Below are 13839 nucleotides of genomic sequence, written 5' to 3' on the forward strand. Positions count from 1 at the left end.
ACTTTCCTCAAAAAGGCTTTTTACATTTCTAAAGTTTGACCACATGAAAATTACATCCGCTGCTGAATGGTGATGAAACCAGGGGAAAAGATCCCTGTAACATCACTTACTCACTCACTCGACGGTATGGTGGAGTGGCAAGCGGTGGGTACTGGCAGGAATAAATGTGTTGATTCGTGACGGCCCGAGTAACACCACAGGCAGCTTGGGAACTTCTGGAGGCTTTTGTGGTAACTTATCCTCTTCCTCTTCCTCCACCTCCTCCCGTGGTTCCGCGGTTTCAGCCCTGACCTCAACATCGACGGATCCCGTTTCAAATGCCACGCAAAGCGATGCCCTCATAGGCCCTGGTGGTTGGGTACCAAGGAGCTCGACGTCCGCCCTGATGGTTAACCCAGGTGCTAAGAACTGGTGCCGGTAGTTAACGTGTATCATCTTCTTGAAGCTGGGACAGAAGGTGATCCGGTGACGACACGGGTAAGTGGACGTATTCGTGAGGATAAGGGGGAGTACGTAGCGGTAGCCAGGTTCCACTAGCCCAAAATCAAGCACTGTTGGTGTGACAGAGAGCGTTGGTACAGAGATTCGCTCCTGAGGTGGCATTTCCTTTATTAATCTAGTATGCATGAATGGCACACCGTTGGGTCTGATTGAGTCTGCTCCCTCAGTCGGGTGGTTGTCGTCGGCGTGCACCTCCAACTGCTTCGCTGCCTCACTATAGGCAGCCACCTCACCGGAGCGAGCAGAAGAAGCCGCTGAACAGCCGTTTATTCCGCGTGCATCGGGGACCCCGTTCTCTGCGGCAACGATGATGCCAGAGGAAGCCCAGTAATTGAACCTCCCCTTATGGGTTTTAACGTCGCCACGACAGAGGCTAGAGCGTTGACTCTCTGGCTCGCACACGCTGTGGTCACGTAGTTGTTCAAGGGGACCAGTATCATCACAGTGTGCGAGAGTTGATGCTTCAGACGGAGGCAGAGTTCGTATTGTTTCCTCCCACACCTTCTCCTCACATAATGCCAAACGCTCACGGCACAGCAACTCCGCCACTGTAGACATTCGGAACGGAACATCAGGTTGGGACGCGGCTACATGCAGGACATCCCTTTCGCGCTCCTCCTTCTGAAAAAAGGAACAATGTAAACAAGGAATGAGTAGAAAGTCCGAAATGGACCTCGGAAATGGTGTGTCCGCCCCACGAGCCGTCGACTCCTCTTTCGGTGGTTGAAGGAAGAGCACACGCTCTTTGATGGTTTTATCACCGAGGGCCGCACACGCGAGTGGGCGAAGGTACGCTAAATCAATGTATGCTTTTAGCCGGTGCGTGAGCAGCTTGGATAACCACAAGTTTCCAAAGAACAAAACGCTGTCGTTGATACAGTCTTCGCTATTCCGCCACACCACAGCACGCAAAACATCTTTGGTGCGACCAACACCAGAGGGAACTAACTTGTCGATTTCGTTTTCCGCGTAACTCCTGTAACTTGACGTCGTCGTCCTCGCCAACGGCGACTTTCGACGAACCAGCATCTCGCCGAGGGGACAAGGTATATTCTGCTCAGCCATCCAACGGGGCGTTTCCATATCTGACTCGGGCAAAGTTTCGTTGAAGAACTGTAAGAATGTTTCACTGATAATTTCTGGGAGTTTAAAGACGTCTTCCCTTGATTCCCCGCAGCGCCCGAGGGTTGAAACACAATACTCGGTGTCTTTGGAATGACCAACGAGCCCGCCAAAGGCACAATCAATGGTATAGCTGTCTCCACCAGGCATCGGTTTTACGTGTAGCCTGTGGCTTTTCCAGTCTAGCAGTGCCTCGCTTCCACTACGGTGGTGGAGGACGCGTAGAGTGTGTCCAATGATATCCATAACAGCCTCCACATGGTCGTATGTGAAACCCACTTTACTCTCCGACGGTGTTACACAAATGTCTGGAAACCCGGCGATGTGCCAAACAAACTTCTCACCATCCCGCGTGCATGAAAAACCAGCACTATGAAGAAGCCTGTCAAGCCGCCCGTTTGGCCATAAGGTCACCTGCAAACCATCTTGACGGACCAGCACCTGTTTGCCTGTGGGTACATCAACCGTAGAGGCTACCTTGTACATCCCCAAGTCCACAATTTCACCAGAAGGCATAACCACGGTACGCTTTCCGGACACCTCCACGCGCACTAACGTGCCACCAGAGTCCATCGTCACGTAGTTGCCAAAGACGTCAAGGGATAGGCGGTACCCTACCAACTCTGGGCAGTACACAACCGCGCAACCATCCGCAAGCACTTCGATAGCTTCGATATAGTTAACCTTGACGGTACGCACCTTGTCAGTGTCCCAAATATCAACAACCAAATTTGCTATGGTGGTGTGGAGGACCCCCTGCACCACGCTAAAACGTAAGTACTTCCCGCCCACGCTAAAAGTTCCCGCTGTTCCATTTTTCAGCAAAAGAGTTGTCATCGCAGCCGGGGGTCTCCTCCCCCGTATAACGGGAACCGGAACTCTTGAAATAAATTCCTCTTCCAGGGTGCTTAGCGGCGGAACAAAAACCTTCTCCTTAGAGTTCTTTGGCGGTTTGATACTCTCAAGCATGTCCCTGTGCGCCTTCGCATCGTCCTTCGCCGCTTTTACGGCTAAATCGTATTTCATCTGCGATACGGCATCGGAGTTGTCCGCAACGACTTCGAAAAAGAACTGCACCACATCGACTATAATGAAGTAGCAGCGCAGACCACAGGGTATCACTGCGGGAACTTCCTCTAGTGGTTGGGCATCTTCGGTGAGGAAGCCGAACAACAAACCACCAGGATCACTTACACAGCAATCAACATGTCGAGTATTGGCCACCGTCCGGCGCACCTCAATAGCGCAACCATCTTCCGTGAACATCCATTGCACCTCCTGCGACACGCAGCATGCACCCTGGCCTGACACTAGAAGTTCCTGATGTACTTTTGACTCGTTCTTGTCACCACTGATCCGGTGCATAATGTCCTCGTATACACAGCGGCGCCGCAATGCCGTCTCAGCAATATCAACAACGTCCACAGACGGAACCTCCTCTTCCTCCACAGATTTCTTTCTATCCTTTGACCTCTTTCCTTTCCTAGGCTTATCTAATTTGCTCCTTTCGGTGGCACTGGAGTGACCATGATCTTCAGCTCCATCGTCTTCGTCTTCCTCCTCTTCCTCTTCTTCCTCTTCCTCTTCCTGCTCCTCCTCATCACTGGATTCCTCCGCATCACTGTCAGGAGGAGGCGGATGATAATACAGCTCTTCAGTTGAACAGTGAGCCCGTAAGTCTACATACTCAGAAAAGGTAGTGCCTCCACGAAAAGCATACACACAGCTTTCAGTGCGACATGTCCGGTCTCCACGATAGAAAATCTCTAAGTTGTACTCCCCAATCTTCAAGCGTGAAGACCTCCAGCTTGCAGACCTATTAGCCCTTAGAAACTGCCGTATATCACTTTGCTTTGCAGAGGTCACGACACCCACAGCGACCACTTCCGAAACCAACTGCTTCGCCCGTTCCGCGTCAACTGAAAAAGATTTCTGCAAGGTATTGACAATGACCTCCCGGACGTCCGATTCCAAGCCTTCTGTCGACGCCACTTCTTCAAAGATGTTAAATCCGACATTGGTGGGGAGCGTTTCCATCGAACTCACCGAAGTTGTCTGCGTCTCAAAGGTAGTCTTGGAGGTAGTCCTCGTGTTGACGGGAATTTTATAGCTCCTGAGGCGGTTTTGGAAGGCTGCATGGGCCCCATGTGTGACAGCGCTAAACATATACCTGACAAACGAGGCAGCCTCCTCCTTGTTTCGAAGCATCGCGAGCTCTTCTCTCTTTGTAAGAGGGATGAATGGACTCAAAAGTTCAGGGGACATCATCGTCGAGGTGAATTCCACCTGCTTAAGGCAGGCGGCACGAAACGCCTTCCAGTCGATTGTACCCACTCTCTGTTTTCCAAACATTGCCTTGTAAACTTCACGATGAGCGGTGACGTCTTCCATGCTCTTTGGAATATCATCAAAAAGAGGGATCATCTCCGCTGTGGAGGAATGCGACGTTTGTGGGGCGCTCAGCTTCTTCCTGGAAGTGCTAGGCCTCCTCCTATCCTTTTCGACTGGCTGGGCGGCAGTTGCCGTTGGACGAGGGTATTTGAGGGCGATGTAGGTTGGCACGTTTGCCTCCACTCGGGAACGCTTCCACTCACAGTAAGAATTAAACTGGTCTTCAAGCCTCATGATGGCATCAATGAGTTCACCAAAGACGGCGCTCTCGGAGTCTTTTAATTTATACGTGACGGGTGGCTCCACACCACCATCGGCCGGGGCAGCAGTTGGTACAACGGTCACGGGGACCGCTCCCCCAACGACCTCAGTAGGCACCTGAAACGAGTGTATGCATATGTTTTTCAAGCAAGGATCAGGTTGCTTGGTTTGCATTATGTAGTTCCTAAGCTCGGCAGCCAATGGAAGTTTCGCCTGATTCGCTGCATTATCTTTTCCGTGCTTGCTAAGTTGCCTTGTATCGCGCCTCGCTCTGCCTTTTGCCGAGTGAGATGGCTGAAGTGGAGCGTCGTCACCCACTGAACCACTCAGAGGAACCCGACTAGATATTGAAATAACCGCATGGAGACAAACTCCTGCAGCCTTCAGTGTCAATACTTCTTCAATGGAGTGGGGGCAAGTGCGAAGAAAAACGAACAGAGACTCATGATGGTTCCCCTCGTCGCTAGACGCCCCGTCAGCAGCCTCTGCCTCCTCCATCTCCTGCTCAGCAGCGGCAATAGCCTCTTCCTTGCTGAGGCCATCCTCAATATAAAGTGCCGCAATTGCGTCCCTTTCAGCCTCCCGCGCCTTTAATTCGGCACGGCGCTTTACCTCCCTTTCCACAGCAAACCGTACGTAGTCATCATAAAGAAGAGCATCCACTGACTTCACGTTTTCGGCATTCTGCTTTCTACGGTCAGCTGGCGTATTCCGTTGCTTCGAGGAGGAGGCGATGGTTGCTGCAGAGGCAGTAGCAGTGTCAAGAACGTAGAGACACTTGGCGAAAACGGGGTCTCGCATAATGGCTTCATTGAGTCTCGGGACGCAAACGTTTTTTGGAGTCTCCACGGATATGGCAAACACTAAGGGATTGAAACGCTTCAGCGCCTCTGCTTGTAGTTCTGGGTCAACGGGTGCAGAGGCCACAGGGGCCGAAGTGTTGGCCGCCGGCACTGAAGGCATAATCGACAGCCAACCACGAGAAGCCGGGAAGATGTTTTCACGCTATTCCCCTTGGGCAAAGCCAAGAATGCGTGATATATGTATATGTATACGCTCGCGGAAAGTTTCCTTAGCAGAAAAACAAGTAAGGGATAAAGGAAAGGAGCACATGTACAGGTAAACCCAATCGCCTCACGCACGACAGCACGCACGGACCCATGTTTACACGCACGTTAAGTTCACCATTATCCTTCCCGTACTGGCACGCACGCATGCGTCAACAGATTCTCTTCCACAGGCAGTGTGTAAAAAAAAAAAAAGATGGCATCTTGTTCTACTCCCCCTCCTATCCTTAGCGGGAGGTAGAGTAGACGAAAATAAGAATTTCCAAAGTCAGAATACGAAGTGGGTGAGAAACCACGAAAGGGAAGAAGAAGAAAAAGACAAAAAGGTGAAAAAGGAAAACATGCCACGCCATACAGCGACACACTCACGTGCATTGTCTGTGAAACTGACTTAGCCCATCAAGAAGGTGGGAAACTCCCACCGCAGCATCGAAGAAAGATTTTCCATCATTTCCTCATCATCTATAGGTGAGAATATTATAAACGCAGCACAACCAACCGCAACTGCAGCCATCGACGCATCGACACGATTTGAGAGTACAAACATCATCACACCAAGTGCAAGGGGAACACCAACTAGTTGGTTCACATTTTTTTCGTCCGGAAGCAGCATCTGGATCACCATAAAGAGTACAGGCTGCCACTGCTTCATAATCTTCCTCGCACAAACTTGCATCTTCAGCGCCAGTTCCCGCTCAGCCTCCTTGAAGCTGTTGGTGGTGTAAGCAGTAAAAGCCGATTGCAACACGGCAGCCGGCAAGTCCGTTAAGAGCGTCGACACAACAAAGTAAAACCCCATGCCATGCTTCGCAAAGCGTGAACTCGCCCACATGCTTAGAAAGAATAGCAAGGAGCACAAGCAAACTAGCACACGAGGGGTTCCCTTGTACCTCCTCAAAACAAGAGGCGCCACAAATATCTGCATGAAGGTATCCACCATCATGTGAGCTCCCACCGCCAAGTAAGAAAAATTGAAGACACGGCGATCGACGGAAGGGTATAGCGATTGAACGATTGAGGCACAAAACCCCAACAGTGCAACGGGGAGGAGGTGTGCAATTTTACTGCCAGGCTGTAGCAACAGCCATTCCCTCAAGGTACTCTGCCGCTGCGCAGTTGGCACTGTTTTGGGGGTACGTGCGAAAATAAAGGCCACAACACCAACAGCAACAGCGGTGATGAACTCGACTAAAGCCATCACACCACTAATTGCCGCAATGTTAGGCCACCAATCCCCCAGGACGCCACCGAGTATCACAGCAACTCCAAGAAAATACGGGGCAAAGTGCTTCACGTCACAACAGCGCGAGAACTCCGGGTACTGGTGGCCAACAACCGCACTCACCGTGGCGCTGTGTCTGAATAATCCAGCCACCGTGCGTGAAACAAGGTACATGGGTACCGACTTGCAGTGAAGAGCAGCTGTTGAAAGAAAAGCGCTTACTGATGTGGCAAACAGCGCTAAGCTATACAATACGATCCCGCCGAAGCGGATGGCGAAGCGCTCAGCCACAAACGTACTAAAAATCTGCGGAACAAGGTATAACAATTGGGCTATGATTGTTTCGAATACGGTTATAGAAAGAGTCTGGGTAAACATAACAATCAGGGGAGATAACGCAGCCATGGCCACTATGTCCGCACATCCTGCAGCACACAAAAGAAGAGCTATGCTACGAGTCTCCCATGGCACTACCTGATTATCTTCAGAACTATTTTTTCTTCGTATTGTGGGCTTTCGTACCCTTTTCAGTGATGTCGTTCGCTTTCTCAACCCCCTTTCCATTGCGACTAACGACGTCCTCTTCCCCAAAAGTGTGTCAACTAATAGTTAATCCACTCCCAAACAACCCTTTACCCTCCCCCTAACCTGGTTAAACCTTGAACGAGGCGCCAACCGCCCTAAATGTAGCGGCAGCATTCGTTTGAGCAAAACAAAAAAAACACAAAGTAAAAAAGAAAAAGATCTTAAACGGAAAGTCACTGGTGGGACATGTAAGGAACAAGAACTTCAGAAGGCGGTATATCACGACCAAAACGTTAAATGAGTTGCACCATGGTGAAGGCGCTTTGTTTCGGCACCCCTATTGTTCTGGAATCACTACCACTGCCCACCGACGGCTATTTACATTTGAATCAAGCTTGGAAGGAGGGATGTCATAGTCTACACAAAGCCAAGCGTGCACGAGACGCTGTGGGTAAAAGAAAAAAATCCCTGGAAACAGAGTTAACACTTTCGTTCCAGCTGGCTAAGGGCCTCGCAGATCGAAGATGTTAGTGGCTGGTAGTCATCAGCCACGGAAGAAAGGGACTGTAGCCGCTCTTTAGCACCCAGGAGTCGCTTCCTCCCCACCGGGTGCTCGGCTACATTAATAATTCCCTTTACGACATTAACAAGCACATCCCGCTCCTCCTCCTCCATCAGTAAAGCCAGCAAAAGAGGAGGAAGCCCTTCATCCACAGCCTGATACTTTCCAGGTTCGTATATTGTCAGCTGCGCCACAGCGCCGGTGACGGCAGTGCGGACACGCAAATTCTGGTGAAGCATGTGCGGCATCAAAGCTACAAGTGTGCGGCAGTCCACCGCAGCCTTTTTGCCCATGCGATAACTTGCAGCGTGCGTCACGACGTCGGCCGCCTCTGAAATAACAAATGGGTCATCCCGATGGAGAGCCACAGTTAACTCGGACATACCGCCCAGCCGAATGAACGGTATGAAAGCCTCCTTTACAGAGAAAATTGTCACAAGAGCAGTGCACGCGGTTGCTACCACTCGATCTTCCGGGTGCCTCAGTAGTGCGATGCCACGTTCTATGAAGTTGTACTTGACAAGGCGGGCAATTGCCTCATAGGAGTTAAAGGCCATGCGACACGGTAAAATAAGTCGCAACGACAAGATCACGACCTCGTGAGAGGGATCGCTCAATGTGGCAAGCAACTCGCGGAGTGTGAACTTTTCATCGTCCATAGCGAGAAGCATGTCCACAGCCAGGGGCTCCATCAGAAGCATTGCAAGGGCCTCAGCCGCTTTGCACCGCATCGTTTCCTCCTCATCATTGTGAAGAGTGGATAACAACAGCTCTAGAAATCCGTATCGGAGGCTGCGAATCGCATTCTCTCGCTGCTGCGTGTACAGCTCAATCAGGTGATCAATGGCCTGAACCCGCTTGTTAAACTCTTCGCTTAGCATCCACGTTCGTGTCTTTTCGTACTCTAGGAGACCATACGCTCGGGTGAATATGTCAGGATCAAGAGGCCGCGGGTGGGGCTTCATTTCGTGCATCATAATACTTTGCTGATTACGCTCAATGCGGGATTCGGCGGAGGCGTCACTGTCATCGTCCAGCGGAACCCCCTGAAGTTTACGAATGACAGACCACATCAAAGCAGCAAGTCCGACAGAACTAAGAGACGGTTTCCTGCAAAGATACAGCTGATTCTCTATATATACAGTTACTGTGTTGTTGTTCCCACAGTTGTTTTTGTCGCAGTAAACGAAAGATAAGCAGGAAACAGAAAAGTGTGTTAAGTACATGAAGAAGTGGAAGGGGGCAGCGGTCGGCGGCCGCACACGTGTCAGTGCCGGAACGGTTAGGATCCCTACTCCGCATTGCTCACTAACACTGTCAACAATTTCCTCCAATTCGTAAAGATGTTCCAAAACTAACCCACTATTCGACGAATGGGCAGGGGGGAAATTATGAACATCCTCCCATGCGAATGAAAATAGATAATTGTTGTACTTAACGCGCGGAGTTTCATTCTTAATGGCCTTTCGGTTAACTCTCCACTCCTGTTGGGATGAATAGCAGTCCATTCACTCGCAACGCACACGCCGCCTTCTCAACCCAAACAACAAGAATACCAAGCGGAATACATCGCCTATCCACACGAAAAGCCAGCCGCTCCCGCAACACCATTAATGTTATCCGATTATCATTGTACACCTCCAGCAGACCGCTGACGCCGCAGCCGCTCGAGCGTCTCAGCACGTTCCTCTTCCATAAGCTTCCGCTCCATCGACATTGTTTCCTCGTACGTCAAGAAGAAGCCAGGTGGTACGTCGTTGATAATACGCTGCAGTTCACTGTCGCAAAGAGATCCGCCAAACGTTCTACGCACAATCTCCTCTACGGGTACCCTAAAATGTCTGTGTCGTTCACCAATGGCGCGGGCCTCCTCCTCGTAAGTTACTTCCGCTGTTGTTGTGTCACCCACTGTTTTTTCGTCTTGACATCCCTCTACTGCTGCAGGACGGCTTTGGGCCTCGTCTTCGTCACGCACCTCGCCGTCACCGTCCTTTTGTGCTGTCAAGGCAGAAGCGGCACCATTGGTCTTACGGCGCTCCACCTCCGATAAATATTTCGAGTAGCGTTCGCGGATACCGTTTCCACCATCCGGTAGGCGGCTCAAAAGTGCCGGCTGCTTCATCAACCGCTCACACCGCTCGATGTGCACTTGGAGTGCCTGGGCTGTTAACTTTGTCACATCCACATCTTTATCCATGGAGCGAACTAGTCTACCAATGTTTTGTGGGAAAAGTTTTGTTGAGTAGTCGGAAACATGACCCAAAACTAACAAGGACTGAGGTAATGAATGGTGGAAGACACGTTAATGTTCAGTGCCTTGTTATTTAAGGTGTAAGTCAGCAACAAAATAAATAAAGGTTCAAGAAACAAGATGGGTGATGAAAAGGCAAGGATTAAGAGCTTCATTATTACGCGCATCCAATATATTATCCTTAATCGAAGATCGTTTCCACGTCACAAAATACATTGACTCAAATGACATGGACTGGACGCCTGACTGAATCAAATGGTCAATGACAGCGGAACCACGTAAAAAAAAAAAAAAAGAAGGAAGGATGTCGAAGAGAAAAATCTCAGTTACCTACCACTAGCCTTATTGTTGAGTTTTAGTTTTCTCCGGCTATTACTCATCTGGGTGACACGGTCGAAAAGGAAAAAGTTGACGCGTGTTGTTATATATGCGGTGCGCGAGGCTCTCAATATTCTCCACGCTCTCGCGATGGAGTTCATAAAGAATCTCCAAGACGCGTATCAAATGGCATGGCTCGCACCGAGATTTCACCACAGACCCGTCGACAAACTTTTCCTTGCGGCATATCGGAAACTGAGCAAGCAACGATTCGGCCACACTTTCGCCCCTTTCCGCTGCGCGTTGCAGTAGTCGATGCGAGGCGTGCGTATTTCTTATTTCGCACCAGGGTCCATCGGTTTCAATCATGAGCCTGTCAAGTGGAACGGCGCCAGCAACGGCGAGGTTTTCCTCCGTCTTGAGACTACATCCGTTAATACCAATGTATAAGTCGAGTGAAAGTAACTTGTTAAGCTCCCCTTGCGTGCCCGTAAAACTGTGTACGACCCCTCCGGGGAAGCGCTGGCGGTGTCGTTGCAAAACTGTGAATAAGTCGTCGCCCGTATTGCGGTCGTGAATAAAGAGTGGTAGTTGGAATTCTTCTGCAAGTTCTAACTGTTTAACGAAGTAGGTCATCTGGACATCCTTCTCGCAGAAGGAAACCCGGTCGTAGTCTAATCCCAACTCCCCAACCGCAGCTACACATCCACCTTCCTTTCGCACGGTGTTCTCAAATATGAGGGAGCGGAGGACGTTGAAATAATTCTCTGGTTCGTTAGCAAACTCATTGCAGCGTGTTGGGTGACACCCAACGGTGCAGAAACATTGCAGCCCATCACTGTTATATTTTTTGCACAATTCAATGGCGCTTTTGCTTTCTTCTACGGTGCCAGCAGTAATAAGAAGACATTTTACACCCACCGCGACCGCACGAGCGAGCACGGACTCAACGTCACCGGGGTGCTTCACGTGGCCGTGATACACGCCAGAAAACATACCATCCACAAGGTTGATGCCGATATCAATCATCGGTAAATATTTGGCCGTAACTGACGACATTAATCAGAGCGTGAAATACCCGCAATCCAAATGGGGGATAGGGGTGACTTGAAACGTATATCTACAACACTTCGCGATCGCCCAGTGAGAAGTATAAAGTGAGGGTTAGCGGTGTGGGATAAGCGATATAACAAGTAGTTGTCCGGAATCAACCATGCATCGCAGTACTGTCCCGTTCCTTCGGAGCCGAGACAAAAAAAAAAGAACAAGGCAGTAACTAAACATATCTTGTTTGGAAAAACAAGAAAGGGCAAGAAAAAGGCGTCAAACTACCCCTTCCTAGAATTCAACCAACAAAACCACAGTGGATCGGCACGAGAGTTCGCACATAACTCCTCGTTCTCTCACCCGTGCCGCATTTCACTCACAACCGGTGTCGGTTTCTCTCCTCACCGGCACTCCACGCGCACCCCTCCTTTCACTCAACGACGAGGGGCAGTCTTGGCTAAGCAAACGGTGCTCCCTCCGTAGATAATCTAAACGGTTTTGGGAAACACTCATGTGGTGCTCACCTGCCGATCTGTCCCCTACATTTTCCTCTATAATCTTTTCTAGTGACTGGAGTACAGCATCAGACATGACGTGATAGTCGTTTCTCTCCATCCACGATAGAAATTGCCAGACAGCAGCAGAGTTGGTTAATTGTGACTGCGGTGTAGGTTCCCCCGCGGCTCCCGAAGAGGCTGTGATATCTGCACCCGCTGCCCGTAACAGAATAACAAGCAACGCGTGTACTGACTCTGGAGTCACACGGTAACCTTCTTCCACTGCAGTTTGGACAACACCTAGAGCACGCTGTAAACGTGTTGAAGGGGTGCAGTTTGACTTTATTTTCCCATGTCTTCCTTCTACCGTGTCAACGTCGTACTGAGACTGGTGAACACTTCTTAGCACCGAGCGAAGGTGATGTTCTCTCCACGTATCCAGTCGGATGGCTGCAACAAGCATATCCTTCCACTCCTGCTCATCTGTTGTAGTAATGAGTGTGTGAAGGTACGTTCGAGTTGCCACATGAAGGGCCGAGTCTTGCTCTTTGCTCAAACGACAAACATTAATAGTCATCGACTCGTCCATATCCAACAAATCTTGCAGGGGTGCATTGGACGCTATTGGAGTTCCCTCAGCTCCTTTGAGAGAATTGTGGCCGCCATGTGATCCACTGCTGCAGAAGCGCCGTGACGAATGGGCAATTGCAATCATGAAAGGCAGCCGCCGCACGCTGCAGACTCTCAGCGCCTTTTGCAACATCAAAGAGTTCATCCCTCCTTTCCTCCCCCAACTCAACTCAACTCAACTCAATACCACTCCAAATGCCACTACCGCTTTCTTTTTTTTTACTGAAGAGAAGTGGACAGTGGCTTGAACTAAGAAAGGACGAAAGTAGAAAAAAAACAAAAGGGGTGGAGCATAACGCGGCAGAGGAGATGTGAGCAATCATGTCAAACACAAATAGAGTAAACAGGAAAGAAGCAACAACGCAAAACGAGAATAAATGAATAAATGGAAAACACCGAGCGCAATCACTCCAGGGAATGAAAATAACCCCTAAGAAAACAGCAACAACAACCAACAAAGGAAGGGAAAGAAAAGGAGGGTAGGTATTGGGGAAAAACCAAAAGGGCACACACATATACACCCACACATAAAAAGAGAGAAAAAAGAGAGAAGAGGCTACACATTTGCGGTGGGGGCATATTCTCAATTGCAAACGTAAGTGCAGAGACGCCGCTAGTTGGAGCCAACTGAAGGGATATGATAGGAAGGAATATATACTCGGAAAGGCGTTGCCGTACTTGGTCTTTTCTGCGGCCCACTACCGCCGTTAAGACAAGACTAATATTAGCGTTTGAGCAAAAAAAAAAACAGGCGAATATATGAGTATGTGCAAATGTGAGAAAACTACCACAACCTTTTTAACACAACGCAATATGAATGATCACACAAAACACACACACAAGTGCAAATATTTTACTTCGCGAAGATGAATACCATCTCCCCTTCTCTCCATTTGTTCCTCTGTGGATTTTCCATTTCCACTCAACACACGCATACACAAATAAATACATAAACAAATATGAACATTCGTACATGCGATTGAATGCCCTTGTATATGCGTGTGTTGAGTGGAAATGGAAAAACGAGTTTCGGAGATGCATTGACATAGGCAATATTTACTCGTCAAAGTATTAAAAGTTCTATGCAAACACGTAAAAGCGAAAATTCAAAGTTTCAAAGAAAGGGAAGGAAAGGGAGGGAAAGGGAAAGCACAAAAATGAAGAATATATTCCTCTTTCACGTACACGGACCGACGTGTCGACACCAGCTTCATTTCGTCTGTAATGTCATCAACTCCTAAAATGGTAATTCGATGCAGGTACAAAAAAAAAAAAGTTATTTTTGTTTGTTGGTGGCGTTCGAGTGGAAGAGGGAAACGAAAGGGAATATAAAGAGTAAAGGGAAGGGAACGAGGAAAAAAGCGGAATGGTAAAGAGACAGGAAACGGTACTGAGAAGGGTAAAAACGTGCCGCCAAAAAAACTAGCAAATAAATTTACTTTATC

The 13839-nt window shown here is 49.3% G+C and overlaps 7 protein-coding genes across 7 annotated transcripts; all 7 read right to left on the reverse strand.

Annotated features, from left to right (window-relative positions):
- Nucleotides 1-114: 114 nt before the first annotated feature.
- Nucleotides 115-5238, reverse strand: TbgDal_XI6810 (hypothetical protein, conserved; the record flags this gene model as incomplete). The annotated part of the gene is made up of 1 exon (XM_011781525.1): nucleotides 115-5238. One exon carries the CDS (start codon nucleotides 5236-5238, stop codon nucleotides 115-117), a length of 5124 nt encoding a protein of 1707 aa, XP_011779827.1.
- A 495-nt stretch (nucleotides 5239-5733) lies between these two features.
- On the reverse strand, nucleotides 5734-7128 carry TbgDal_XI6820 (hypothetical protein, conserved; the record flags this gene model as incomplete). Its single annotated transcript, XM_011781526.1, has 1 exon — nucleotides 5734-7128. One exon carries the CDS (start codon nucleotides 7126-7128, stop codon nucleotides 5734-5736), a length of 1395 nt encoding a protein of 464 aa, XP_011779828.1.
- A 441-nt stretch (nucleotides 7129-7569) lies between these two features.
- On the reverse strand, nucleotides 7570-9159 carry TbgDal_XI6830 (hypothetical protein, conserved; the record flags this gene model as incomplete). The annotated part of the gene is made up of 1 exon (XM_011781527.1): nucleotides 7570-9159. The coding sequence occupies one exon, from the start codon at nucleotides 9157-9159 to the stop codon at nucleotides 7570-7572; it is 1590 nt and encodes a 529-aa protein (XP_011779829.1).
- Nucleotides 9160-9278: 119 nt separating this feature from the next.
- On the reverse strand, nucleotides 9279-9848 carry TbgDal_XI6840 (hypothetical protein, conserved; the record flags this gene model as incomplete). Its single annotated transcript, XM_011781528.1, has 1 exon — nucleotides 9279-9848. One exon carries the CDS (start codon nucleotides 9846-9848, stop codon nucleotides 9279-9281), a length of 570 nt encoding a protein of 189 aa, XP_011779830.1.
- A 426-nt stretch (nucleotides 9849-10274) lies between these two features.
- On the reverse strand, nucleotides 10275-11279 carry TbgDal_XI6850 (tatD related deoxyribonuclease, putative; the record flags this gene model as incomplete). Its single annotated transcript, XM_011781529.1, has 1 exon — nucleotides 10275-11279. One exon carries the CDS (start codon nucleotides 11277-11279, stop codon nucleotides 10275-10277), a length of 1005 nt encoding a protein of 334 aa, XP_011779831.1.
- A 360-nt stretch (nucleotides 11280-11639) lies between these two features.
- TbgDal_XI6860 (hypothetical protein, conserved) lies at nucleotides 11640-12539 on the reverse strand (the record flags this gene model as incomplete). Its single annotated transcript, XM_011781530.1, has 1 exon — nucleotides 11640-12539. One exon carries the CDS (start codon nucleotides 12537-12539, stop codon nucleotides 11640-11642), a length of 900 nt encoding a protein of 299 aa, XP_011779832.1.
- Nucleotides 12540-12564: 25 nt separating this feature from the next.
- On the reverse strand, nucleotides 12565-12909 carry TbgDal_XI6870 (hypothetical protein, unlikely; the record flags this gene model as incomplete). The annotated part of the gene is made up of 1 exon (XM_011781531.1): nucleotides 12565-12909. The coding sequence occupies one exon, from the start codon at nucleotides 12907-12909 to the stop codon at nucleotides 12565-12567; it is 345 nt and encodes a 114-aa protein (XP_011779833.1).
- Nucleotides 12910-13839: the final 930 nt, after the last annotated feature.

This window comes from Trypanosoma brucei, chromosome 11, assembly GCF_000210295.1.
Source record: "Trypanosoma brucei gambiense DAL972 chromosome 11, complete sequence".
Taxonomy (NCBI): Eukaryota; Euglenozoa; class Kinetoplastea; order Trypanosomatida; family Trypanosomatidae; genus Trypanosoma; species Trypanosoma brucei.